The sequence below is a fragment of the Sciurus carolinensis genome, chromosome 12 (genome assembly GCF_902686445.1).
Source record: "Sciurus carolinensis chromosome 12, mSciCar1.2, whole genome shotgun sequence".
Lineage (NCBI taxonomy): Eukaryota > Metazoa > Chordata > Mammalia > Rodentia > Sciuridae > Sciurus > Sciurus carolinensis.
Window position 1 is genome coordinate 83,677,561 of NC_062224.1, and position 27,308 is coordinate 83,704,868.

General features: G+C 53.7%; 1 protein-coding gene across 8 annotated transcripts in view; it reads right to left on the minus strand.

Annotated features, from left to right (window-relative positions):
• Positions 1–1,561: 1,561 nt before the first annotated feature.
• Positions 1,562–27,308, minus strand: part of Sox13 (SRY-box transcription factor 13) — a 43,369-nt gene continuing 17,622 nt past the window's right edge. For 2 of the 8 annotated variants that reach the window (XM_047520500.1, XM_047520498.1), the window contains exons 2-15: positions 12,362–12,590; positions 11,380–11,517; positions 11,091–11,202; positions 10,923–11,009; positions 9,913–10,085; positions 9,585–9,653; positions 9,073–9,187; positions 6,661–6,746; positions 6,348–6,510; positions 5,872–5,981; positions 5,625–5,721; positions 5,119–5,262; positions 3,983–4,199; positions 1,562–3,331 (exon numbers count right to left, since the gene is read on the minus strand). In XM_047520500.1, coding sequence (XP_047376456.1) covers positions 3,055–3,331; positions 3,983–4,199; positions 5,119–5,262; positions 5,625–5,721; positions 5,872–5,981; positions 6,348–6,510; positions 6,661–6,746; positions 9,073–9,187; positions 9,585–9,653; positions 9,913–10,085; positions 10,923–11,009; positions 11,091–11,202; positions 11,380–11,517; positions 12,362–12,589 — 2,016 coding nt within the window. In that variant the 5' untranslated portion in view covers position 12,590 and the 3' untranslated portion in view covers positions 1,562–3,054. Of the gene's footprint in view, positions 3,332–3,942; positions 4,200–5,118; positions 5,263–5,624; positions 5,722–5,871; positions 5,982–6,347; positions 6,511–6,660; positions 6,747–9,072; positions 9,188–9,584; positions 9,654–9,912; positions 10,086–10,922; positions 11,010–11,090; positions 11,203–11,379; positions 11,518–12,361; positions 12,591–27,308 lie in introns of all 8 variants that reach the window. The other 6 variants (XM_047520499.1, XM_047520505.1, XM_047520504.1 and 3 more) reach the window with 6 other exon arrangements.

A 27,308-nucleotide genomic window follows, 5' to 3' on the forward strand; every position in this document is an offset into this window, starting at 1 on the left:
ATGAGGCCACAGAGGACTTTGGAGTAGGGAAGCAAGAGGAACTTGGGACTGAGGGACAGTCCCCAGGAGACTTCTGGGGTTTGGAAGAGAGGGGAGGTTGGAGGTGGTCACTGAAAGCGGATGAGCAGCTCTCCCTGGTGACCACTAGAGGGCCCCTCTTCACACTGTGCCCTGCTGTTTCCACCAGGAGCTGGGAGGGGGGGCGCCATTGCTTCCCTACCCCCCACCGCACCCCACTTAAGGCTGGTGGGGAGACGGTGCAGGAGAGTAAAGCTCTGAGGGATGGGGCTAGGCGAGGCCAGTGGGCTGGCAGTTGGGATGCCCCCAGATCCAATGGCAGGACCTTAGTTCTTGGGGAGTCTTCATTCCCACACCTCCCCAGGTTTGTGGCCCTTGAACCCTCACACCCTCCTCTCTCAGCCCCCAGCCCCTCCAATTTAGAAACCCCTCTTCCAATATTCAAGCTTCTCTGCTTCGATGCTTCCTGTGTTCCGAAGTTCATCCTACCTTTGGACATCTTTGTTATTTTGTTAAACTAAAATAGTGATCCTTGAATCTGAGCCCAACTCCTACCACGTGAGCTACATAGAATGTCTACACTCGCCCACACCTGGCAGCTTTAAAGAAGCCATCTCGTTCTTCCTGCCCTGCCCCAGTCTCCTCTCTTCTGGACTAAAGACCCTGGCCCTTTTGACCATTCTCTAAGAGCATGTCCACCAAGATCTCTCCAGTCTTCCTTCATGCGAGGTACCTGCTTCCAGGCCCCTCCAGCGAGGGCTCTGCCTCCCCTTCTCCCTTATGAAGATGACCTCTGTTAATCCAGCCCAAGCCTCTTTCACAAGAATTGCCACCGGGTTTTGCTGCTCCCATTCCATACTGATAGATTGAATTTTTGTGGATCTGGGAATTAAACTTGGGCTCAGACACACTAGCAAACATCTGGGTTACATCCCGGCCCTTAACTTCTGACCGCGTGAGTTATCTTTTCAACAGATTCTCATTAATAAGCATCTTGAACAGTCTCGTTCAGCCCTTTCCAGCCTCTGAACTTCTCCTTTAAAGCATGAGGTCGTGAATAGAGTCCTGAAGTTATGTCATCGGAGACCCTGTTGCTTTCATCAGTATGGAGAGGGCTCAGCTATGGGCTTCCAGGTGCTGTGTGTGAGCCCTTTTCTAGGATGAGTCCACAGCTTTCTTGAGATTCTCAAAGAGCCCCTTCTCTGAGAGTGGGTAAGAACCAAGAAGTTTAATCCCATTATTTTCAGATGAGGGCGGTGAGGCCTAAGTGACTCCCGACCACCCCAGCTGTGGCTAGTTCTGGGGAGACCCCCCAAGTCTCCTGAGTGCCTTAGAGTTCCTGCCTCCGCCTTCCTCCTCAGGACCTGGGCCGGCGCCCTCCTGGGAAAGGGGCGGTGCTTCCTCATTCATTGCGTCACTCACAGACCCTAGGCCTGAAGCCCCCGCAAGCGGCCGCCAGAGGGCAGCAGTACCCGGGGCTGGCCGCACATTTAGGAATTCTGGACTTGGGCCAGCCTCCCTCTACCCGGATGCAAGGACCAGATTCTGAAATGGTCTGTTTTTATTATGCCATCAGAAAACAAATGTGCTGGTTAAGTTACTCATCGTTATCTTATTAACAAAATAAAGCACTATCTATGTTTACAGTCATAAAAAAGAAACAGCCTGGAGAGACGTGGGGGTGCTGGGGAGGGCAGAAAACGGGAGGCACGGCTGGCCCTCTGGGATTTAGGGTCGCCACCCTGATCCTAGGGCTGTCCCAGCTCTTTGGAGTCAGGCGCCAAAGGGAATTGATTTTCTTAGGGAAATAACCTGTGAAGCTGATCAGGGACTCAGACCTGTTCTCTAGAATCGAGTCTCAGGGAGAAGCACGGATGGGTGGCAGGCCTGGATGGATCGTGGACGAGGCCTGAGTCTTCTCACCAGCCTCCCACCCAGTGCCCACAAGGGAGGAATGGGGACCAGCTGCCCTGGGGTCCCACTCCAGGGCCTCTGCCACTGACCATCAGTCCTTCTGGCCCCACTCCTGGAACTCAGGCTGGGCCCAGGGGCTGGGGCTCCAGCCTTGGGGGCTGAGGCACATTCTCATGCTGCTGGGAGCTAAAAATGGCTCCGTGGGAACTGACCGGCAGAGTTGGAGGGAGTGAAGGGGCAGGCAGGAGGTCAGGAAGGCTGAGGGGCCTGGGGCAGTCCAGGGACCTACAGAGACCCAAAGGATTCGGGAGGGGAGGGGGGGTCAGGGATAGACATGGAGAAAGGGAGAGAAAGAGGGCCTTGTAGTAAGACAAGGACAGAGAAATGCACACAAGGACATGTGGAACCTGAGACACCCAGACTGACAGAGAGGTAGCAATTTGGGGACAAAGAGAAGCACAGAAGAGGCCCCCAGAGAAGCAAGAGTGGCATGGAAGAGACACATCTGCAGGAACTCAGCAACAGTGTCGGCACCTAGCGGGCACTCAATAAATATCTTGTGCAATGACTGAACAGATGACATGCCTGGTCCACGCACGCGCTCACAGCAGCCAGAGGCACGATGGGCTCAGCAGAGATAAAGACACTGAGGGACAGTCATACCTTTTTGCACAAAGTACAAAGTGATCCTGGTGACAGAGGAGTGACCTAGGGGAGTGTGGGAGGGGGTGTTGGTCCCACAGTGGCTGGTCCAGCCAGGACAAGAATGGGAACAAAGCATGTGACCCAGGGGGACAGGTGTGTAGCTGCCAAACCCCCAGGTGGGTAGACCTGCAAGAGAAAAGGATCATCCAGTGTCCCTGGCCATCAGCCCCAAGAGCCAAGGAGCTCAGCCAGCTGGGCTCGGCACCACCATGCAAGCCCAGCCCCGCGAGGCCCACGGCTCCTCAGGGGTGCCTGCAGGTGTGGCGGAGGAGGAACGTATCTACAAGTGCACGGCTTCGCCCATCTCCAGGCAGACCCAAGTCCAAGTACCAACAGAGTCCAGGCCGGCTGGCTGTGCTCGTCGGGCTGGGGCCGAGGTCCTCCCCAGTGGAGAGGGGCCAGGCCCGTCGGCTGCCATCAGTCCGTGAGCACCACCAACTCGCCGTCACTCTTCTCTTCACCCTCCGAGTCCTCGTCCTCGCTGTACCGGTACATCTCACCATCAGCCACTGAGTGCCTGTCATCTGTGCCCTCGCCCTCCTCCCTGAGGCTGCAGGTGTTGACGATGACAGGCATGTTGGGGTCCAGGCTGTGGGGGACACAGTGCTCCACCAGGGGCTGTGCCAGGGGCATGCCTGCTGCCCGAGGGTACAAGACATCTGAGGAGCTCATCTGCACCTGGCCAGCCTGCGGGCTGAGAGGTGAAGAGCGTGGTTACAGGCGCACCCTCGCTTCCACCAGAGCCCAGCTCCAGGCCTCCCCGGGTGCACACTCCACTCCACCCCCTTGGCTCTGTGACTCGTGCACCCTGGCCCCTGGTCTGCTTTCCGATGGCCAAATTCACTGTCAACTAAGACCTGCAGATCCAGAGCCATGGGTGTGCTCAACAGGCAAATTTCTGGAGGGGGCGTTGTGTGAATATGGTTTTGGGAAGCTGTGTATTCTCAATGCCCCAGGGGTATTTAAATCCATCAGGGCGGGGGCCTTGGTCAAGTCAGGAATCTTTCTGAGGGATGAATACTTTTAACACCTCAACAGAGCTACAGGCACCTCTCTCCAGGTACGGGTGGCCGGTCCTCCACAGACGCACAGCCACGTGCCTATATCCTTGGCCATTAAGTGCTCTCCATGGTCTTGCACATGGTCACTCTGTCTCCCCTAAACTCACAGGCTCAACCACACACGATGCGCATGCGCACCTGTACGCGCGCGCGCGCGCGCACACACACACACTGGCAGACACGCAGCACGGTGGCCAGTCGCCAAAGTCAGCCATACACCAACATCCTGCCTCTCAACACTCACACACACACCGTCGCTGGCTGCCGGGGGAGGGCCTGCTCACGGGATCACGTAGCTCTGGCGGGCATCCTGGCGCCGGGTCCTCATCAGGGCCTTGTATTCGCCCACGCGCAGCCGCTTGCCCTCCACGATGCAGGTGCGCTTGGGCCGCGGCTTGTACTTATAGTCAGGATACTTCTCCAGGTGCTGCCGGCTCAGCCGCGCCTGCTCCTCGTAATAGGGCTGCTTCTCCTGGTTGGTCATGGACTTCCAGCGGGAGCCTGGCCCAGACCCCAGGGGTAGGCAGTCAGAGCTGGGCTCTGCACTTAGCAAGAACGCAGCCCAATGTGGATGCTCTTTGGATGTTGAACAAATGAATCAAACAAGATGATGCGTATAGGGGTTTCCAATTGCCAGATTAAGACTCAGCATCACCCACATGCCATATAACCCAGCGACTTCCAGGAGAAAACCTGGTATCAAGAGCACAGCTCAGTGGTAGCACTTGCCTAGCACTGCAAGGCCCTGGGTTCCGTCCTCAGCAACACCCACCCCCACACACAAATCACTGGCAGGATGTGGTGGCGCACATCTGTCATTCTCACTACTCGGGAGGCTGAGTCAGGAGGATCACAAGTTTGAGGCCAGCCTGGACAACTTAGCAAGACCTTGCTAAAAAATATAATTCAGTGGTAGAACAGCCCTGGGTTCAATTCCTAGTGCAAAAAAACCCTGTTGTCTCAGACAAGATGCCTATGCTGACTTAGAGGGGATTCAGGCTTAAAGCAGCTGTCCTCTTCCAGTCCCATCTGCCCTGCCCTACATCCTTCCTTGGCCTCCAAACAGAATGTGTGATTCAAAAAATCTTTCTATGGATGTCCAACACACTGATCACTTCTGTCTTCTGCCAGAGCCAGTTTTAGGGATCTGGGCAAATAGTAGAACAGGCTCGGGAGAAACCAGGGGGGTGCTGAAGAATACGTGCACAACACACACACACACACACACACACACACACACACACACTCACTGCCTAAGTTCTTAAGGGGAAGCATTACCAGAAGAGCCCTACAATGGTACAAGACCCCAGGACCCGGCTGCCACCATATTCCAACTCCCACACTTCCAGTCATTTTCCACCGGAGTCCAACGTGGTGTGGCCTATCACTGAGCAAGCCAAGGCCCCTCGTGGGCCCTTACCAAGGATCTTGCTGATGCTGGAGTTGTGCATGTCTGGGAAGGCTTGGAGGATCTTCCTCCTCTCGTCCTTGGCCCACACCATGAAGGCATTCATGGGTCTCTTGATGTGGCTGCTATTCCGGGACTCAGGGAAGTGGCGAGAGCCTGGGGAACAGGGGACAGTCAGGTAGCCCATCTGGAACTGGCAGAGTGCTGTCCCCTACATGACCACCAGGAGGCGCTAAGGAGGCTCCCAGCAAGCAGAGATGCATCTCAGAGGCCTGAGATGAAGGACAGATCCCCGTACGGAGGAAACCAGAGCTATAGGGCTCCGCAGAGTCACAAGATGCAGGCGGGCAGACCCAGAGACAGAGCCAACAGGGACACCAGGGGACAAAAGAGGCACACTTACCTGGAAGGACCCAACAAGGCACAGCAAAGGAGAGAAGGGATCAGAGACAGATACAAGCCTGGTGGGACGCAGCGCTGGGCCCTCCTGCCCGCCTGCCCAGTGCCAGAGCCCTCACCGTCCACGTCGCAGCTCAGCATGGCTTCTTCCAGCGGGTGCACGCAGCTCTCCTCCAGCCGCTCCTTGGCTGGAGAGGAGTCCAGGCTGAGGAGGTCCTGGGTGGACAGGGGCAACTTGCACCTCAGTCCCCTTGGTATCACGCCTCTCCTCCCCCTGCCTGTCCTTTTGGTGGCCTCACATTTTGCATCTTCTGCCGGGAACCCTGTATGCTCCTGCCCTCGGGGCCGGGGGAGTGAGGCCCATACCTTGAGAAAGGGGGTGCTGGGGGAGCTTTCCAAGGCCCCACTGTGGCTGTGCAGCAGTTGTCGAGCATCCTGGATGGCTTTGGTGACAGCATCCCCTTCACCAAGGAAGCCTATAGGAGAGGGAGGAGGAGGAGGGGACACTGAGGGAGTCATCCAGTTCGAGCCCAGACAGCCTGGACAGTGATGCCCGGCCCTCCGTGGGGTCCTACGTGCACAGCCACCGACACTGGTCGCTGCGCAGTGTCAGTAGACTGGAAACGAGAACAGGACCCCGAATTATGTAACTCAGTCGCCTGAGTCCAAGGCAGACAGGATGGGGGACAGGAGAGGAGGAAGGGGGTTTTCCAAGAGCGAGTTTAACTCCTCGTTTTAAAAAATTGGAATCAGAGAGGAACGGGACATGCCCAAGGTCATATCCCGCCCTTCGGCTCTCCCGTAAGAGGGTGGACGGAAAAGGCGGCAGGCAGAGAGCTCACCCAGGGGCAGGCTCGGGGGGCTGGCCTGCAGGTCCCGCGTGGGGGCCCCGTGGCTGGGAGGGCGCGCTCCGCAGTTGCTCATCTTCAGACTGGGGGAGCTGGAGGCGCTGGGCAGCTCAGGAGCCTTGGGCTTGGCTGTGAGGTTCAAGGGCTGGGAGGGCTCCTGGGGAGATCCAGAAGGTCAGAAGGTGACCCCACCCAGGGCGGAAGACACAGGGAAAGGGAGGCCAGACACAGGCGGACAGGGAGGGCGAGAGAAGAGACAGCAATGCAGGCGACCCAGAGCAAGGCGGCCAGCAGGCGGGGGCGGTACCTGCAGGGGGTGGTGGGCAGCCATGGCCCCAGGCCTCTTCACCACTGGGGCAGGCGGGCTGTGCAGCAGCTGCAGCGGGTACTCCACTGTGGAAAAGGCGGCAGGGAGAAAGGCCCTGGGTGAGCACAGAACAGTGGACACCTGCTGGATGAGGCCCCGCACCGCAGGCAGGCAAGGCTCTGAGCTGGCCCAGCGGGTCCCTGGCTCCAAAGCACTGCTGGGGACCTCCTATCCCGCCCTGCCCCACAGCCCCTGCACACTGACTGCAACGTCGCCCTGGGCTGACTTCCCGACCCACTCTAAAGAGTTTCCAATGGCCAGTTGTAATCCCAGCTGCTCAGGAGGCTGAGGCAGGAGGATCGAGAGTTCAAAGCCAGCCTCAGTAACTTAGTAAGGCCTTAAGCAACTCAGGGAGACCCCGACTCTAAATATAAAGGACTGGGGGTGTGGCTCAGTGGTTAAGCACCCCTGGGTTCAATCCCCAGTACCAAAAAAAAAGATTTTACAACTGTGCAGTGAGCATGCACCACCTGTTCATTCAACGTTGACAGATATACTTGGCACCTACTGTGTGCAGGGTGAGAAACACAGCTAACCTGCGGGAAGGCATGTCATGTCTCAAGGGCATTTTCTCTATAATACACAGTGTGTGGCATTTACTAGGTGCTCAGTAGGTCATCATTCCATTTTACAGATAACTTGCCAGGTGCGGTGGCACAGGTCTGTAATCCCAGCAACTTGGGAGGCTGAGGCAGGAGGATCCCAAGTTCAAGGCCAGCCTCAGCAACTAAGTGAGACCCTGGGAACTTAGCTCAGTGGTAAAGCACCTCTGAGTTTAAGCCCCAACACCAAAAAACAGAAAAAAAAAAAAAAAGAAACTGAGATCTTAGAAGTTCCACGGATTGTCCATGGAGTTATTAAGCAGCAGCACCAGGATTTGAACCCAGGTCCTCGGGACTCCACAGCCCGCCCTTCCCCTCTCCACTGTGCTCTCTTCTACCTGCCCACCCTCCCTCACTCTCCATCAGCCAGGCGCGGTGTCAAGGAGGTGGAGAGATAAGCCCTGTGTACAAATCACTAACCACATGGCAGGTGGCGGGAGATAAGGCCCCCAGGTGGCGTATCAGGGGACTTTGCTCCAGCTGGCGTGACTACAGCAGCGGGATGTGAGCTAGGCCCCGCAGGAGGGGCAGGGCTCAGACAGGTAGAGACAGGGTGCTGGGGATACGTGGGGAGTGAAGCCGGGCGGCAGGCGAGGTCACGTCCAGGCCTGAGTGCCCAGCCTGGGAATCTGAAGTCCGTGCTGCAGCCCTGAGACTCGTGGAACAGGCAGGGCAGCACGGGGCTGGCCGTCCAGCTGCTCACAGCTGAAGCAGCTCTGGGAGATGTCAGCTCACAACCCTGTGTCCAGTCAGTGCCCCTCCATGCCCTACCAGCCTCAGCCAGCGCCCAAACACTCCCCACTCAAAAGTTCAAGTCTACTCCGCCTCCTGCAAAATAAATCACGGGTCCCAAGCACTCCCCCCAGCGCCCCAGCACCCCTTATACAGCTTCTGCCCCTGAACCCAGCTCCCAGCCTCACCCTCGCCCTCGCCCTCTACTCCTTTGCCCAAATACCACCTCCTCGGCAAACCTCCTCAGGCCCCTGAGGGTGGGTATCCTTCTGTCTCTCTCCCCAGACTGTGAATTCCTGGAGCTCAAAGTTCATATGTCACCACCACCAACAGCACAGTGCTGGACACATGGTCACTGGGTTGGATTTCAGTGCCAGAAGAGAAAGCAGGAGTGACACGGTACAGACAGGGACCAACCAGAGTGCAGAGGCAGGAATGGGGCCTCTAGAACCGAGGGTGGGAAGGTAGAGGAGAGCACTGAGGTTAGCACCCTGAACCTCAGTCAAGCTTCGAGATACTGACGGGCATGGTGGCGCAGGCCTGTAATCCCAGCGGCTGGGGAGGCCGGGGCAGGAGATTCTCAAGTTCAAAGCCAACCTCAGCAACTTAGCGAGGCCCCATGCAATTCAGGGAGACCCTGTTTCTAAGTAAAATATAAAAAAAAGGGCTGGGGACGTGGCTCAGCGTTAAGCACCCCTGAGTTCAATTCACAGTATCAAAAATAAATAGATAAATAAATCAAGATACAAATATTCAGGCACAGTAAGTGTGCAGGAGCTGGGGAGGTAGACCTGGAGAGTTCCAACACCTTACATCTGGAAAGCCTCGACCATTTTCAATGTACTATTTCTTTTCCAAGAACGTTCAGAAAGGAGGAAATTTTTCTCCCACTGGACAGATCCAAAACTGAGGCCCAGAAAGGCCACACAGCAAATTAATGGAAGACAGCAGTTCCAAGGCTCCTTCTCTGATCTTAGGACAAGCCGGGCACAGTGGCAGATCTCCCTCCCACACTCACCTGGTTTGCAGGGGATGGGCTGAATGGGCAAAGCCAGCTGGGAGTCAGGGGTGACAGGCAGAGGCTGGTGGCTTGGGGGGAAGGCTGGGATCATGACGTAAGGCATGTTGACCTGCTGAAGGCAAAGAAACCCTGTGTGAGTCCCTGGGGCCCAAAGAGCTACTCAGCTGTGGGCAGCCCAGGACACGGGGGATGGACCCATGCAAGAGAGGCACAGGGCATAGGATGGGGACAGACTTCAAAAGAACCCATTTGACACCACGTCCCCACCTCCCTGCTCTTAAGTCTGGGCAGGGGAGGAGGAGGACATCCTGGGTGCCCCCTCCTTAAAGCAGGGAATGCAGAAGGGAGGAGGCGGGAGGAGAAATAGGGCCCCCCTGTCAGGGTTCGGGACCAGGCCTGATTCTGCTCTGGGCAACTTGGCTTGGCCTGCATCCCCCGTCCCCAGCACCTGCCCCAGTAGGCGTCAGTCCCATACCTCCGTGCTTGAAGCCCCGGCCCCTCGCCCTTACCTGGATCTGCTGCTGGAGGAGGTTGATCTTATGCTGCTGTTGAATCAACTGCTGCTGCTGCTTGGCGATCTGGGACGGGAAGAGCGGGCAAGGGGGTCATGAACTAGACTAGCTCTGAGCCCCCCAACCCCAAGCCTGCCCAGGGCTAACCCTGCCTCGAGCACAGGGCTGAGAGGGAACAGAACAGCCAGCCGTTTCCTCAGAGGACCAGGGATAGAGACCGAGCAGGAGCACGGCCATCTTCCTGCAGTCCCTTATAGAGTCGCCCCAGGTAGGGATCCAGCAGGCCGCCCTGCGCCTCCCGCAGCTGCCCCAGCTCCGCCTGCACCTGCTCCTGCTGCTGCCGGGCCAGCTCCATCTGCTGCTGCTGCTTCTCAAAGAGCATGGCTGCCATGTTCTTCTGCTCCGAGTGGGCTGTCAGCAGCTGGTCCCGTAGGGTGGACAGTTGGTGGATCATGACCAGAAGCTGGAGCTCCTTCTCTGCCAGGCTCTCTTGGGTCCCTGCTCCACAATGAAACAACCATCATGCAGTTTTGTCAGTTCATGTGTCCACCTGCCCGCCCATCCACCTGACATTTACTGAGCAATGACCACATCCCAGGATACTATCAGTCCAGTTACCGACTTCTAAGCCCTTTAGAGCAGTTTTAAGACTGCAAATGGGCACCATAACTCTGAGGCTGAATGAGCTCATGTATGGAAACCTCTTGGTCTAGGATCTGGTCTGTGGTCCGCAACCAGTCAATGTCCGCCTGCTTCCCAGCCCTGCAATCTAGCGAATGCTGGGTATGGCAGTCTGTTCCTGAGAATCACTCAGGATACCACTAAAAAATACAGATGCCCAGGCCCCCGCCTGTTAGGGTTCTCTTTCAGTAGGCGGGGGGTGGGGATGGAGCCTGGACATCTGCATTGGTTTCAAGTTCCTTCTGTCGGTGTGCTCAGCCACGTTGGAAAAATGATCACTCAAAGGAACTCAAACAGCTGCCTTAACAGCACTCCGTCCCTCGGGAGGTCAGCAGTGAAAGGGAGCCTTCTGCTCACTATGGAGCTAGACCCAGAAGGTGGAGCGATGGGGCCTGAAGTCACAAGCGGCTCTGACAAGAGCCTAAACCCATACCCGTTCCAGCCAGGCCTCTCCTACATGGGGATCAGCCAGACCCGTGACGTGGGGGCCCCCAGGGAAGGGATGCTAATGACTGAGGAACAGGCAGGAGCCATGTGGCATGGGACAGGTATGAGGGTACCAAGAACCCCAGGAACTGCCCTGCACACCATGGCCACGCCACTAGAGAAGGACGGGCTCAACACCCTGCCCTGCACACCCCCACAAGCACTCACCTTTGACATCTTTGGTTTCCACGGAGCTCCTTCCAAGGAACCTCTCCTTCCAGTCACTGGACAGCAGCTTCTCGATGGCGGGCACCACTGGAAGACACCCTGGGATGAGCGGTGCCTTCCCAACACCTCGCACCCGGAGCCCATCTCTACCCGGGGTAGACATCTTACCCTCTTGTAAGTTGCGGTTGAAGTCCAGCTTCTCCTGGCTTCCAGAAGCGGCCTCAGAGGCTCCTGGTCTCTTGGGTTCCGGGGACCCATCAGGCTCCGGGGAGCTACAGTCCTGCAAGACACACTGAATTGTCACCGCTGGTCCCAAGAGAAGAAGGGACAAAGTATGGGGTGGGCTGGGCATCCCAAAGTGTCTACCAGGAGGGAAACCCAGGTTCTACCTCAGCCCTGCGGCTCCACCCAGTGGGAGGGCCCTTCTTCCCCTCCCCCAGCCCTGCTCACACTTCACCTGAGAGAGACAAACACCCGGGCTTCGGTCCAGGCGTGGTGACTCACAAGGGATCCCACCAAATCCTGAACTTCTCTGAACCTGACTTCCCTCTTCTGAAAGCGGAAATACTAATACCTCCCCTGGCAGAGGATGGTCCTGCGATGGAGGGTGTTAAAGTCTGTGTATGCGGGTTGCCCCTGTGCACATGGCTGCTCCCGCCAGGTGGGTTACTCACAGCGCCACCCCAGCCCTCCTGAAGGGACACTTCCCGGCTCCCATTGAGGTCCTCCCCATCCTGTAACGCCCAGGAAATCTTCTCGGGTCACCACCCCCAAATCAAATACACTCTTCTGGGCTGGATTCCTCCTTAGAGGCCCAAATCTCTTGTTTTTACTCATTCATTCAGCTTTTAATGACATATTCCCTTTGAATAGTTCCTGTGTAGACTCACAGAAGTCTTTTTTCTTTTGGGGGGGTGGGGGGGGCAGGGATTGAACCCAGGGGCACTTAACCACTGTCACAGAATTCTTAAGAAGTGCAAAAACCCTTACTGACGCTGTCGTTCAGTTCCTTCCTTTTAAGGATGAGGAATCAGATGGCGTTTGAACCATGGTTTAGTTCTTACTTGGGTAACAAGGCCAATTATCTGAAACCATGTGAAAAAGATGCTAGACCCACGTCTGAGCCCACCTTTCAGTGTGTGCACCCCATCTCTGCAGCCAGTTCTCAGGAGCAAGGACTGGGTCACACCTGAGTGAGCGGTCACCATGGGATAGGGAGTCCAGGGGAGAGTCTACGTCCTCCTCTGCAGGTGACCTGGCTTCCGGCCTCAGGTTGAACGTGGCAGCCCCTCCCCGCCCACCCGAGCAGTGACTTGCCCTAGGAGGCCCACTGCTGCCTGCTGTGCTGCCCAGTCAGGGGACATGTCCACGCTTGCCCAGCCTGGCAGAGAGGCTGGGGATGGCATGTAAGGCTATAGAGGTAAGGTGGGAACACTGACCCCGGAGCCCTGAGGGAAAGTGCTGGGCACCTGGGCTGGAGCGTTGGGGTTGGCAGCATCCTGGGGGGCTCGGGCTGGGTCTGCAGGCTGGGATTCAGCTGTAGGGGCCGAGCTCTGGGGGGCCTCCTGGCAAGGCTCCTTCTTCTCCTCTGACTTGATGGTGCAGTTCACCATGGTGCCGGCGCCATCCAGGGCCAGCTGAGCAGAGATGGGGCTCCTCATGGACATCCTGGGGGAGGAGGGAGAGTGAGTTGAGGTGAGTCCCAAGGTACCAGGCAAGCGCTCTACCACTGAGCGATACCCTCAGCCCTTCTCATTTTTATTTATTATATTGAGACAGGGTCTCAATAAGTTGGAGGCTGGCCTCAAACTTGCTGTTCTCTTGCCTCAGCCTCCTGCGTCACTGGTATTACAGGTATGTGCCACCATGTCCAGCTCCCATGGTCCAGGTGTGAACTTACCCTTAGAGTCCCAGAGGTAGTGACTCTACTCTTTGTTCACCCAGTTCAGTGCCCCTCTCAAACAGGTGAACATACAAAATGGAAGTCTACTTTTGGAACCCAGAGAAAAGTTAGTGAAAGCTTTTCTCCACTCCTGATTTTTTTTTTTTTTTTCTTTTTTGGAGGTGGGGGATACCGGGGATTGAACTCAGGGGCACTTGGTCACTGATCCACATCCCCAGCCCTATTTTGTATTTTATTTAGAGACAGAGTCTCACTGAGTTGCTTAGCATCTCGCTGTTGACTAGGCTGGCTTTGAACTCTCAATCCTTCTGCCTCGGCCTCCCGAGTCACTGGGATTACAGGCATGCGCCACAGCACCTGGCCCTCTTGGTTTTTGTTGTTGTTGTTGTTGTTTGTTTTGCTTTTTATATAGAAAGTTCTAGAGAATCCAGCACTCCTGCCCGTTGCAATGTAGGTACCAGTCAACTGCAGGTGCAGGTAGTACTGAAGTAGCCCTTTATCCTCAGGGGATATGTTCCAAGACCCCCTTGTGGATGCCTGAGGCTGTGGGTAACCCTATCTATACTGAAGCTTCTTACACATATATAAATAAATTTAATGCCTTTTACATCCTAATTAAGCATTTATTATCCCTCACTAGGACTGTAACTTGTATAGTCTGAGTTGCAACACCAACTAGCATGAACTTTTTTCTGTCTTCATAATTTCATAGATTTAAGATTTATTCTTACTGTACATCTTAGCAACTTTACATTTTTCTATCTTTCTCTAATGGAAATTTTCATCTTCTCAATGAAGGAACCACTTCATGGCTTCTCTTTGGCATATCTAATTCCAGAAATCACTGCCCTTGCACTTTGGGGCCATTTTGCTCAAGTAAATAAGTGCAGCTGAGAAGCCACAATAGTCAATCTGACAACCAAGATGGCTACTGAGTGACGAATGAGCAGGTAGCATATACAGTGTGGATACTCTGGACCAAGGGATAATTCACATCCTGGAGAGTTTGAGATTTCATCCTGCTACTCAGATCAGGGCCCAACTTAAAACCTATGAATAGTTTATTTCTGGAATTTTCCATCTAATACATTTGGATCATGATTGACCAGGGGTAACTGAAACCACAGAAAGTAAAACTGAATGGGAGGGAGTACTGCATTTGTACAGTGCCTCAACTGGGCACAGGTGCGTCTGTCTGCATAGATTCCATAATGTTTCTTGTCATGTGTACCAACCCATGCAATGTTACGGTGCCACACAGGACAGTGTACGTGTGCTGTATTTTAAGTGAAATAATTAACAGGGCATTATAGTCGACTAAGATTAGAAATCTTAGATGCATTTGATTTGTTTCCACCCTACGGATCAGACCAGAGCAGACTCTCTGCCCACCCACTTTCAAAGTGCAGGGAGACCTGAGGGCTGGTGTTGGACCCAGCGCACCAACTGCAGGGTGGGAAGAGAGGGGCCTACCTATAAATGTGGGCCCCAGCTCACCTCGACCAGGAGACCCCAGCCGAGGTCCCCTCCCGCCCCCGGGCCTGGAGAGGCTCCAGGAAGCAGGCAGCAGCCCATCCGGCCGGGAGGGGGCGCGTGGGGGTGGGGCGCGGGGTATTATCCCGGAGCTGAGGGCAGCAATTACATAACAAACAAACCCCGGGCTCAAGCTGTGAATTAATCAAACCGCTGAAAATAAAACCTTCCTCTCAGGAACTTCAGACAAAAGAAATGAAAACAACCAGGCTGGCTGGAAAATAAAAGGCAGCGGCGCTGAAAGGGGGACAAAAGGAAGCCAGACAATAGGGTGTTGGACAAAAGCAATAAAGCCAAAGGAAGTGTGACAGGCGCACAATGCAGGCCTGCGGGCTTCTGATCCCCGCGGCTCTGCGCCACCTCATCCCACACCCACCGCGACCAGGCGGGCCACCGGGTCGCCTCCTCCACGCAGACTTGGGTGCTAAGGCTTTTCTTCTTCCTGCCCCAGCTTCCTGGCCTGCCAGCTCCTACCTCCTGGCCTTTCTCCCATGCAGCCCAGAGACCCCAGAAGCAGCCACAGCAGTAGCCGCCGCCGAAGCACCACGGTCAGATGAGCGGGCGCAGAGGCCTCAGGACGCCGCCGGGCCGGTGACTGCCTGTTGGTCCCATGAGCTGAGGGAGGCAGAGGAGGCGATCATATCGCACCGCACTGCCCAAGACGGGCGCCACTGGCCACATGGGGCCACAAAGCACCTGTAGTGGGCCAGTCCCAGGGGAAATGTGCTGAGTGGGACGCACCCCAGGTCCTGCAGCTTGGACACCCGGGACAGAATGCAACTAGCTCGCCATAATTACCGGTTACAAAGTGAAATTATATTTTGGGTGGATAAAATACACTCTTAAAATTCATTTCACCTCTTTCTTTTGTTCGTTCACTCATTCATTCATTGTGGCGCTGGGTGGAATCCAGGGCCTCACACAGGCTAGGCAAGGGCTCTGTCACTGAATTACACCCCAAGAACTCTTTTTACACTTTTTTTTTTTTTTTTTTTGGTTCTGGGGATTGAACCCAGGGCACTTAACCACTGAGCCACATCCCCTGCTCTTTTTTATATTTCGAGACAGGGTCTCGCTAATTTGCTTAGGGTCTTGCTAAATTGCTGAGACTGGCTTTGAACTTGGAATCTTCCTGCCTCAGCCTCTGGAGCTGCAAGGGATCACACAGGCCTGCACCAAGGCTCCCCAGGCCTCTTCTTACACTTTTTAAATGCAAATACTAGAAATTCTTCAGTTATGCGTAGGGGTTCCATGCATAACTCTAGGACATATCCCAGCTCTGAGCTTCAGGAGCCTTTTCTACCCAGCCTTCACCGCAACAAACATTTAACCCACCGTGCCCAGCCACCTGCAGCCAGCGCTGTGGATTATCTCCATATCAGGGATCTGCCTCCTGGGCTTCCTATGCCTCGGTCTGGCCTCCAGCACAGCCTTGGGGACAAAGTGAATGGCTCCTGGGGACCACCCCAAGCTGGTTTGGAGGTGTCAGTTCGTCCACCAGGGCTAGGTGCCCACCAGGTGACCCTGCCATGCTCACAGGCAGTGGGCTCAACTGTGGATGCTGTTTGGCTGCCTCTGGGCACCTTTGTGGAGCAGAGGCACAGCCAGGCCTGGCAGGCCCTCCTGGGGAGCACCTCACTGGGTATCACCTCTAGGGGACATGTATGCTTGGAGTCACATGGTTGAGAAAAAGCCTCTGGGTCAGATACTGAGGCGTGGATATGTTTGAATTTCGATGCTGGCCATTAATTGCTGTGCTGTCTTGGGCACATAACTTAATCTCTCAGCCTGTTTCCTTCTTGGTAAAACGGGAATGTGAAAACCCAATACGAAGAGGTGAGTTTTGTGTTAACAACCCAGATCCTATCAAATGTACCTGTTTTTCATTCTCCTGGCACTTTGAACTTAGCCTTTGAAGGACCAATCACAGATGGTAATGGTACCTTCACATGCTTGATTTATTTTGGATTCACCCAGTAGCTGGAGAACCAACCCCACAAAGAGCACTGTGGAAATAAACCTGTTTCTACCCATCATTGTAGCCCTAGAGCCTAGCGCAGCGCCTGGAGCATAGTAGGTGTTCAATAAATATACTCCAATGATAAGGGAGTAGCATACAAGACAGCAGCACAGCATAGGGAAGAGCTGGTTGTCTAATAGGTGACGAGCACTCTTATTTTCATTATTAGGTAGCTGATGCTCTCGCCTACATCCAGTCATCCTCTGCCACCTCTTCCTTGGATCTAGGCCCTTCCTATGAGTGACCTAAATCCCTGTCAGCAGCAAAGCAAGTCTATTTCCTTTTGTTTTCACCTTGGGTCACATAAGAAGCATTTTCTATACTTTTTGGATTTAAAGACTCTGTTGAAGTCCTCCCTTAAATCTCTTCTTTCCCAGGGATTTTTTTTAAACCCTCAATTTCCTTTACCCCTTCCTTACAAAGCATGCTCTGTGCTTCAATTATCCACGTGGTTTCTCAGGAGGTTTTAAGGTCATGGACCACAACCCCTGCTCTCCCCAAATGCCCAGAAAGGCCTCAGCCCATAGGAGACAGGGGTTACTGAGCTCCCCCAGTGCCCACCCTAATCTAATGTCCCAAGTCCTGCTCAGGGGCCGTAACCACAGGTCCCCTTGCAGCTCCCTGCTCCGATGGACGTGCTCCTGTCTGCCTGTCTCCTCCCTCTTGCCCAACATTACACAAATTTCATAAACAGAGAAACTGAGGTCTAGAGATGTCAAGTTCATGTGGCTTGAAGGCAGTATTGCTTTAGGACTATGTAGTCAGAGGACCTTTCACCATCTGGGACGCGAATATCCCCGCTCTGCCCTCCCTCCCGTCTTGGGAACCCACCTCAGGCCTTCTTCTGCCCCCCTTTCTCCTTGGCCATATCTTACCTGAGCATCCCTAGGAGGAGAGGGCTCTGACCACCTTCATCCTTGATGTTCAAAGCCTTGAGTCTCTGAGCTGGTGTCTGCCAGACCCTGGGGTCCCCAAAGCCAGCGCCAGGGTCAAGTATAGAGAGGTACTTCTAAGGAGGGCCCCTGGCTCAGGGTGCAGCCTCTATGTGACAGAGCAGAGGCCAGGTGCCAATCTCCACCCCCAATCAACTCTCTGGGCCCCTCCAACACCCCACCCCCCACACAGGTGCACACACTGAGCCCCCTTCCACCCCAAACAAGTCATCAGCCACTTCCTCCTCTAATCAGTCAGCGACAGACCCTGCTGGATTGGAATCAAAGGAGTCTTCACTCTCAGCCCTTCCTCCCTCCATTACTGCACCCCTCCCCCCAAAACATCTAGATGCAGAGAGATAAATTCCAGTCATCACAGCATGATCGTGACTCAGACCCCAGGGTACAGGAAGATAGACCGAACAGACAGGCAGACCCTTCAAGGAGAGCCAGCCCGGGGCTCACAGCAAACCCCCTCTGTTGGCTCCCACTCCCAGCCAGCCCAGGGTGCCTGGTGCCAAGGGGCATGGGCAGGGAAGGAAGGGAAGGAGATCGCAGCTCTGTGCGCAGGGGCGGGGCAGAGCCCAGGTCCCAGGGGAATGTCACTTCCTCTCAAAGCCCCAGAGAGTTGAGAGCCTCAGGCTGCCCTAAACAATAGTCCAAGGCGTGGGTGCCCAGAGCAGTGCCCTAGTGCCACATCCTGCCATTCTTCTCACAGGCCGCACCCTGCCACCCTTCCTGGCTACGCCCGATCCTATCTCTGTGTTTACTCAGAACTAGGAGCTGGGCTGGCTGCAGGCTTGGGACAAAGCTTTCCTGAGAGTCCCCTCTCCCTTTCCAGTCTCCATGGGCCTGCCGGGTAGCCAACCCAGGTCTGGCCTGGTCTACCTGGCTCAGGGGCACTGGCAACACTCCCAGGCCCTAGGTGGAATTCACCTGGGCAGACGAGGTGTCCTCCCCGCCAGCAGCACCAGTGCCACGGAAGTCCGGCCCCCCGACTGATCTTCCACAGCTGCTGGCACTTGCCTGACATGGATCCGAGGGTTCGAGGGTGCGAAAGAAAAAGCCTGGGAGAGGCTGTACCTGTGAGGTTTCCACCTGCCTCCCACCTGGTCTTCCAGCACCTGCAGCCCTTGGGGCATCTGCAGCACTTAGGTCCTGCCCCAACCCCAGGGGGAGCGTCAAGGACACAGAGGAGAGCTTGAAAGTGTTGTTGAGGCTCCCAACGTGATGCGGAGGGCCTCCCTGCCTTCAGGACCTGACTGTCTCTAGGCACTCCTGAACCCCAATGTCTACCGAGGCAGCTGCAGTCCCATCCTTGTCTCCAGGGGCCAGGCCAAGCCTGTGTCCTGGGCAGGGACAGTGCCTAGCCCAGGGCCAGCACCAAATTGTGCAGCAGAGTCTGATAGGCCTTGTCAAAGACCCTGTGGGGACAGCCCTGAGCATTCACCAAGGGATGAGAAGGCCTCCTTCTCATTTCTTGCCCTCCTGTTAGGTATTGAGATATAAATTATATAAAAATTGAGATATAAACTATGTTTGATCTTCATCCAGTCTCCTGGCTTACAGCTCCTAAAATCCTTGAATCTCCAAAGTGATACATGTCTTTTTTATGCTAATGAGCTGACTGAGGCTGGCAGCCCCTGGGTAGCGTGGGATGTGGGAAGGACCAAAACAGGATTAGAAGCTGGGACTTTCAGCCCCACCCCCAGGGTTGGGGAGGAGAGGGGACTGAAGGTAAACTGATCCCGTGGAGGACATAATGCCTGTGTAACTGTAGCGGAAGCCTCCCTAAAATCCCCAAAGGACAGGTCTGGGAGTTTCTGGCTAGCTGACCTCCCGGAGAGTCTTGGAGGGCATTGCGCCTGGAGAGATGGTAGAAGCTTCGCACCCTTCCCACACAGCCATCTCCCCAGGCATCTCTCCATCTGTGTCCTCTGTCACATCCTTCTAATAAACCAGTCAATGGAAGCGAAGTGTCTCTGGAGCTCTGTGAGCCTCTCTAGGATATTTATGAAACCCAAGGAGGCGGTCGTGGGAACCGGGGTTTACAGCTGGTCACTCAGAAGCATGGGAAAAACAATTGGCTTGCAACTGGCAGCAGGAGGACAGCAGGACAGCGTGGTGGAGCGGAGTCCTCCCCCTGTGCCACCTGAGGCTACCTGTAGGTAGTGTCAGCAGGAACTGACCAGCGGGTCCACTGCAGGCCTCACCGCTTGCTTGCTGATCTGGGGTGAGAAGCCTGCTGTGGGGGGACAGCGGGAGAAACCCAGTCCTGCCTGCCTCCCAGAGACCAGCAGAAGGACAGCTGCCCCAGGCTCCTCTGGAGGTGGGTAAGTGTGCTCATCACAAGGCTGGCCCAGCCTCAGCAAAGTGGACCTTGTGTCACATGGACTTGTGCTTCCAGCCTGGCTCCACCACATACTACTAGCTGTGTGACCATGGGGACATGTCACATCTCTCTTCTCTAAATGGAACAAACAGGCCCTGTTCCCAGGCTGTGTGGTACAGTGCTTGCTTAGTATACACAAATCCTAGGATCCCTAGCGCTGCAAAAAAAAAAAAGAAAAAATTAAAAGCATAAAAGAAAATGGAATAAAAATGCCTACCTCATAGAATTACCAAAACTGAACAGGATTGTGTCCATAAAGAGCAAATAATGCTTGCCCCCTGAGCCTGCCCCCTGACTCGCACATGGTCAAAGGGAAGACCCACACCTGCAGGACCACTGGGCATGTCCTTATCTTTGGCACTGTGTATGGCACACCCCCTACTTAGGATGTCTGTTGTCCCAAATGTCCTTTTGGTGTCCCCAACAACCTGGAATCTCCCCTGGCAAGGCCTGACACCGGGTTGGGCCCCCAGAAGGGATACAAGTGTGCTCAGGAAACCCCGTACTCAGTGCCATGGCTAATCTGGCCTTCCCTTCCCAGCCTGCCTGATGTCCCGCAAGCTCTGCAGCCCCCTCCAAGCTCCCTTATTCCCTCTGGAGCTCAGGAGGATTAAGGGCTGTTCCATTTTGACCCCTGTGATGCCCCCCACCAATCCTAGGAGCAGAGCGGGAAGTGGGGACAGAGGGTGACCACAGACTTCGAAAAGGACAAGCAAAAACAGTCCACCAACAGTCACATTTAGCCACCAAATCTCATTTTTACTAGATGGTACCAGGATAAGCTGGGCGGCATTTGGCTTCTGCTCAGTGACAAGGCTAAGCCATGAAGACCAAGCTCGAATGGTACAGGGTGAAGTGGAGACTCCGGGGACCTGTGGAGCTGGTGGAAACCCAGCACCCTTCTTACGGTCAATGTGTTTACCCCTCTAAGCCGGCTACTTCCTTCGTCTATAAATGGGACAAGTCATACATACCCCCTAATGTGGCTTCCAGAAGTAAATGAGATAATACGCAAAGCCCGGCGCCTGGCACACAGCTCAACAGCTGTGATGGCATTATCGCTGTAATCTAGATTGAGAGGGTCCAGGGTGGCAAGTGGGGAGTCACCTGACTCAACCCTGCTCTAAGCAGTCCAGTGGATGCTCCAGGCCATACCTCTTCACACCCAAGTCTCCATCTGTGGCAGGGCTGCCGGAGAATTGTTAAGTTAATGTATCCAAAATGCTCAGCACATGCCTGGTATAACATGGATCGGCACTTGGCAATCCTCCTGCCTCAGCCTCCGGAGCCCCTGGGATTGCAAGCATGCACCACCATGCCCAGCTCCCCAGGCCATTCTTAAAGGCATTTTAAATAATCACCTTCTGCACCCGCATGAACCCACAGTCCACTCCCCGGTAGCATCCTGGAGTCCCCGAAGGCTTAGAAAAGGGACCTCACTTTTTTCTAGTTCCTGCCTCAGGCGCCCTCCATAGATGGGGTAAGGAAATGGGCCAGCAATTGAGATGGGTAAGTGAAGCAAAAAAGAACAAAAAGTCAGTAGATGCCGGTCACCAAGAAAGCCACCAGGCAGCACAGGCAGGAGCCCAGGCTTGAGACCCAAAGGTGGCATACGGCTCATCTGCAAACACACTTTGGCCTCATCCTCTCCTCCCTGGGATGGCCTCCCTAAGGCTTGCAGAAGACCCACCTGGAGAGGAGATTCCCAGGGGGTCCGGGCATCTGGCTCGAGCACCTCACTCATGTGGCCAAGCCCAGGGGCTGGACCCAGATACTCGGGTCACTCTAGGTCTGTGGCTTCCCGCTTGCCTCCCCTCCTCCCGCCCAGGCCTAATCGACACCATCTCCCCCAAGCCAAGCTCGCTCCCCAGGAAGCCCACCTGAGCAGCTCTGCGGGCACAGCATTTGCTCTTCCAGTGAACAAAGTGTTCTGTGATTTTGCTCCGCAAGGGCCACATTTCCTCTCCCATTATCTACCCCATCGGCAGCCGCAGAGGCAAGGTTTCTTCTTTCTTTTTGTTACTTTCACGGCCCCCTTTATTTATGGGTGGTTGGGGTTTTTGCCCCCCCTTCTTCTTCTTGCTTTTGGCTCCTTTTCAAAAAAGGCAGAGAAGCCAGGGGAGGAGAGCAGTACCATAGTCCCGCATCACTTAGATTTCATCTACAATTCTCAACAATCTTCAGGGCAGTCAGTCGCTCCGGGTCTGCCTGGGACCCCACTTTCCATCACTAGTACCCTTTGGAAACTGAGGCAGGACCACCCCAACATGAGCGAATCCAGCAGGGGGAATCTCAACATGTGAAGCTCACAATACTAAGAAGAAATAACTATGACATTCAAAATATTTAATGAGTAATGGGCACCAGCCAGTCAGAGGGGAACCCTGGGACAATCAGATGAACTGGCAGATGCCAGCCACATAAAACTGGCATGTATGGCTGAAGATCCCATGCACCAAGCACTGCTTACCATGTTTACCACGTGCTGGGCGCTGTCTGAATCCTTTTCACTTATGTTAATTTATTTAACCTTCACAAATATCATCTGAGGTAGGTAATGTTTATGTCCATTTTACAGGTGGAAAAACTGAGACCATGAGGGGATTTGAGCCTCAGCAGTCTTGCACCAGAATCCAGTTCTCAACCAGATGACAGGAATCAAATACACGATGTGCAAAGTGCCATTTATGGTGCTTCAGTTCTATTACTTCATCAACCCTGTGAACTAGTGACTATGAGTGATCTGTTTTACTGATGAGGACAAAGGCTTAAGGAGGTTAGGCCATCGGCCCCGTGATCATAGTCAGGAAGTGGCAACCAAGAAGCAGAACCCAGAGACCGACTGATGAGTCTCTCCTTTTCTCTTATTTTTGTGGTGCTGGACGGAACCTAGAGCCTCATGCATGCTAGGCAAGTGTTCTACCACTGAGCTACATCCCAGCCTGAGTCTCTTCTTTAAGCAGTGGAAGGTAGTGGGTGGCTTCTGTCACACCTGTCAGAGGTCCCAAGGGCCAAGGAAATCATCTTCCGGAGGCTCCATCACCTGCCCCGAACCCCCGCCTGTTTGGCCACTGATGCTCCCAGGATGGTTCAAGGCAACTAGGCCCTTGGTCCTGGTTCAACTGATACAAGGAAAGTCAAAGACAAGCTTGGGCAGAAAGACCCGGTTTTACAGGCTGCAGGATTCACTCGATCCTGCCGGCCATGACGAGAGACCAAGTAAGTGCAGGTGGGGAGCTCAACGTGACCTGTCCACACGCCTTGCAGGGACAAAGGGATTCAAAGCCAGGGTCCTACCCACAGCACCTTCCCCAGCAAACTCAGATGAAAGGCGGGAAGCACTCTGGAGGGCCCAGGGCTGGCCGGGCAACCTGCCTCACACTCACCACTTCTCCCAGCTTCCTCTCCACTCAGCATGGCGTCTAATGCGGAGCTGTCAGCACATCCGCCAGAGCTGCGTGCTTGCAACACATGTGCCTAATGAACGGGGGCAGTTGCTTTTATTTTCTTTTCAAAATTTTCTGACTATAAAAGGAATATGTGTTCACTATAGAAAATCTGCAAAATTTAGAGTACAGAAAATTTAAAAAGTCACTCATTTCTCATCAATCTGGAGGTGGCGCCAATCATGGACATATTTCCATCAAACTTTTCTCTGAACGTAGTTTTCTTTCTCACCATTGAGGAGCTCACAAGCAAGTTTTTTATCCTGTTTCTTTATCCTCACTTAATTGTATATCTGGGGACTTTTCATGTTCCTACAAATTAGATATTATTAAAAATTCTTTGGAAAGCCTGTGTGTGTGTGTGTGTGTGTGTGTGTGTCTGGGAACTGAATCCAGGGCCCCATGCCTGCTAGGCAGGAGCTCTACTACCCTGCTACACCCCTCGCTCTGGAAAGCCATTTTTAATGGCTGTCTGACTTCCACCATAATTTACTTTACCCCATGCCCCCTGGTGGAATGATTCAGCTCTTCGGATCTCACATTACTGACCCCTTCTCCTCCCCCAAGGTCCCATCTATAGGGTCTCAGTCATTTTGCCACTTTGACAGGAAAGCAGGGTCCCTGACAGCCAGTGGACCTCACCCGCCTCCTCTGATGGATCTGGGACAAAAGTAGCAAAGAGGCTTTAGGTGGAGGATGGAAGCCAAGATGGAGGATCAAAGCCATGAACAGGGCCTGGAAGCTTTGACCCAAAGCCTGCCTGCTTCTACAACTGGGAGCCATGATTTTGGGTTCCTGGGACCTTAATTACCCCTTGAAAAAAAAAGAACCATGGGACATAGTGGCACACACCTGTAATCCTAGCTACTCCCAGTTACTCGGGAGGCTGAAGTCAGGTGATAGCAAATTTTCTACGCAACTTAGACCCTGTCTCAAAATAAAATAAAAACTAAAAAGGCTGAGGATATGGCTCAGAGCTAGAGCATCCTTGGGTTCAATCCCCAGTACTGCAAACAAAACAAAGCAAAAAACAAAAATGATAGAGAACCACAGTGAGACTCCACACCCACTAGAATGGCCATTACCACCACCCACCCCAGAAAAATGAAGGTGGAGGAAAGGAAAAGGAGAAAGGAAATAAGTATTGAGTAAGAAGAGAGAACTGCTGGTAGAAACGAAAGGTTGCTGCTATTGTGGAAAACAGCATGGCAACCCCTCAAAAAATTTAAACATAGAATTACCCTATGAACCAGGCATGGGGGTCCATTACACCTGTAATCGAAGCAGCTCAGGAGGCTGAGGCAGGAGGATTGCGAGTTGAAAGCTAGCCTCAGTAACTTAGCAAGGCCCTGAGCAACTTAGCGTGACCCTGTGTCTAATAAAATATAAAAAGGGCTGGAGATGTGACTCTGGGGTTAAACGTCCCTGGGTTCAAATCCCCAGTACTTAAAAAAAAAAAAAAAAAAAAAATTACCTCTGACCCAGCAATCCCACTCCTGGGCATTTACCCATAAGCATTGAAAGCAGAGTCTTGAATAGATATTTACACATCCATGTTCATGACAAGGGTATTCTTGATAGACAAAAGAAAGGAACAACCCAAGTATCCATCAACAGATGAAGAGATCAGCAAAATGGGATGCATGCATACACACACCGTATGATTAGCCTTAAAGAGGAAGGAAATCTTGACACGTTACAACATGGATGGAACTTGAAACAGGATTCCACTTACGAGGTACTTAAAATAGTTAAATTCAAAGGAACAGAAAAGAGAATTGAGGTTATCAGGGTCCAGGAGGAGGGAGGAACAGAGACTTGTTGAATGGGTACTGAGTTTCAGTTTGGGAGAGTAAGTTCTGTGGCTGGATGGTGGGATGGCTGCACAGCAATGCCAATCAATGTACCTAATGCCCTTGAACTTCATCGTGCTTACTTTTTTGGAGGTACTAGGGATTGAGGCTGCAGGGGTGGGGTGCTCTACCACTGAGCCACATCCTCAGCCCTTTTTATTTATTTATTTATTTTTTGCGGTGCTGGGGATTGAACCCAGGGCCTTGTGCTTGCAAGTCAAGCGCTCTACCGACTGCGCTATCTCCCCAGCCCCCTTTTTACTTTTTATTTTGAGACAGGGTCTTGCTAAGTTGCCCACACTGGCCTGAAAATTGCAATCCTCCTGCCTTAGCCTCCTAAGTCGCTGGGATGAAGATAAGTCACTGTGCCTGACAGAACTGTGCCCTGTAAAATGATTAAAATAGGAAACATAATGCTACGTATATTTTAACACATTATTTAAATGAAGAACAAGAAACTGCTAGTAGTTTACTTTCATGGCACCTTTAATGGCAGACTGGTGACTACCCTAGGGCATCAGGGAGGGCAGCAGTGCTGGAAGCCAGCTGCCTGGGGACAGCCCCTACTCACAGCCCATAATTAAAGTCACTAATTGAAGTGTCTAGAGTTGGCCAATGCCAGACCCGCCGGGCCAGCCAGGTCTTCCCTCACTACCTCCCTCACCTCTAGGAACAATTAAAGGCTTCCACCTGCAACCCAGAGGCAAGGTGTGTTTAGGATTCCTCAGCAGAGTCAAGGGACCTGGTGGGCAGAAAGCTAGGGACAGAGGAAGAAGTTTGGTTGTCCCTTAAAGTCAGGCCATGGCTTTCCTGGAAATCCTTTCCTCACATGTCCCTTATTCAAGAGGGGATTTCAAAGCAAGCACAGGGCAGATGCCTGGCTTCCAGAAAAGATCAGCCCCTGGGGTGCTGTACAATCCTGGGCAGCAGAGTGAGGTTTCCTCCAGGGGCCTCTGCTGCTGGGAGAGGACACAGGACCATGGTCCAGCCTGACACTCTCCTCTGCTAGGTCTGCAAGAGGGGAGCAGGGCGGCCCTCCCAGGATGCAGGGCATAATCCGCTTGAGGTCACAGACACTGGCTTCTGTGGCCCACCCAAAGCATCCTGTCCTTCTCAGTGAATGACAGGCTCCCCAAAGGCCCGCTGGCCCTAAGGTTCATTTGATGTTCTCATTTTCTGATTTTCCACTTGGTGCTTCTCTGGTGAACTCTCCCGGTTCCCACTCCACAAGCAGACATCACAGGGTTTCCTGTGTCTAGAGAGCGGCCTGCACTCTGCGGCTTCATTAAGAGTGCAGGCCACACCGATGGCAGCCCACCCCAGGGGGCCCGAGGGATTTCCTAGGGAGGATGGAAAAGCCACCAGCATCTTTGTTCATCTTTGTCCAAGGAGGGAGAGGGATGGGCGACCCTCAGGGCTGGCCCTCCCCAGGCCCTCCCTCTGCCACCACTGGGCCACAGGAGCTCACTGTGCTGCTTCCCTTCCCCCACAGCCTGCAGACCTGACCCAAGGGAAGGGGGTCAATGATGGGGTCACTGGAGGCGCCCAGCTCAAAATCAGCTCTGCACTGAGGAAGAATTTAACCCTCTCCCTCCCAGCTCATGACCACCCACCTTAACAGATCTGCCTGTAGGGAGGAAAACTAATTGTAAAGGATCGAGAAGGATCCAGTAATAGTTCTGAGTGTGGTAGAGAGAGCAGAAGGCCAGAGAATGAGCCTCAACTCTGCCGAAAGTCTAAGCCTCCGCTTTACCATCTGTAAAACGGAAGTCAACATACATACCACCCCATCACCAGGGGCCTTGGTTATTTTCTAAATGTCACAGCACATGGTACACTAGATGGTTTATAAAGCCTCCCTACGCATGTCAGGGATTTGAACGCCTTTAACACAAGATGAAGCCTGGGACAAATCACCTAGCCTCCCAGGCCTGTTTTTCCATTTGTACAGGACGTGAATTATTACTTCTTCCACACACAAAATTATAGGTGGAGGAGACTCCCAGGCCTTTGATGCTGTGGAGATTAAAGTGTTACTAAGCCCCTGATTTCCACCTTCGGGTGTAGCCCAGGGCAAGCCCTGTATAAAGCCCCTTAGCAGCAAGATAATGACGGCTCCCGCCATATATTGAGCCATGGCAAGCTTAGTGCTTCACAGGTACCTTCTCCAGTGGCCAAAGCCACTTTACAGATGAGGAAACAGAAGCCAAGGGATGGAAGTGGACTCCCTCTCAAGGTCCACCTGACTCCAAGTCCAAAACCATAGCACAAGAATCTCTGGAAGAGGCTACTTCCCACTGCTGCATG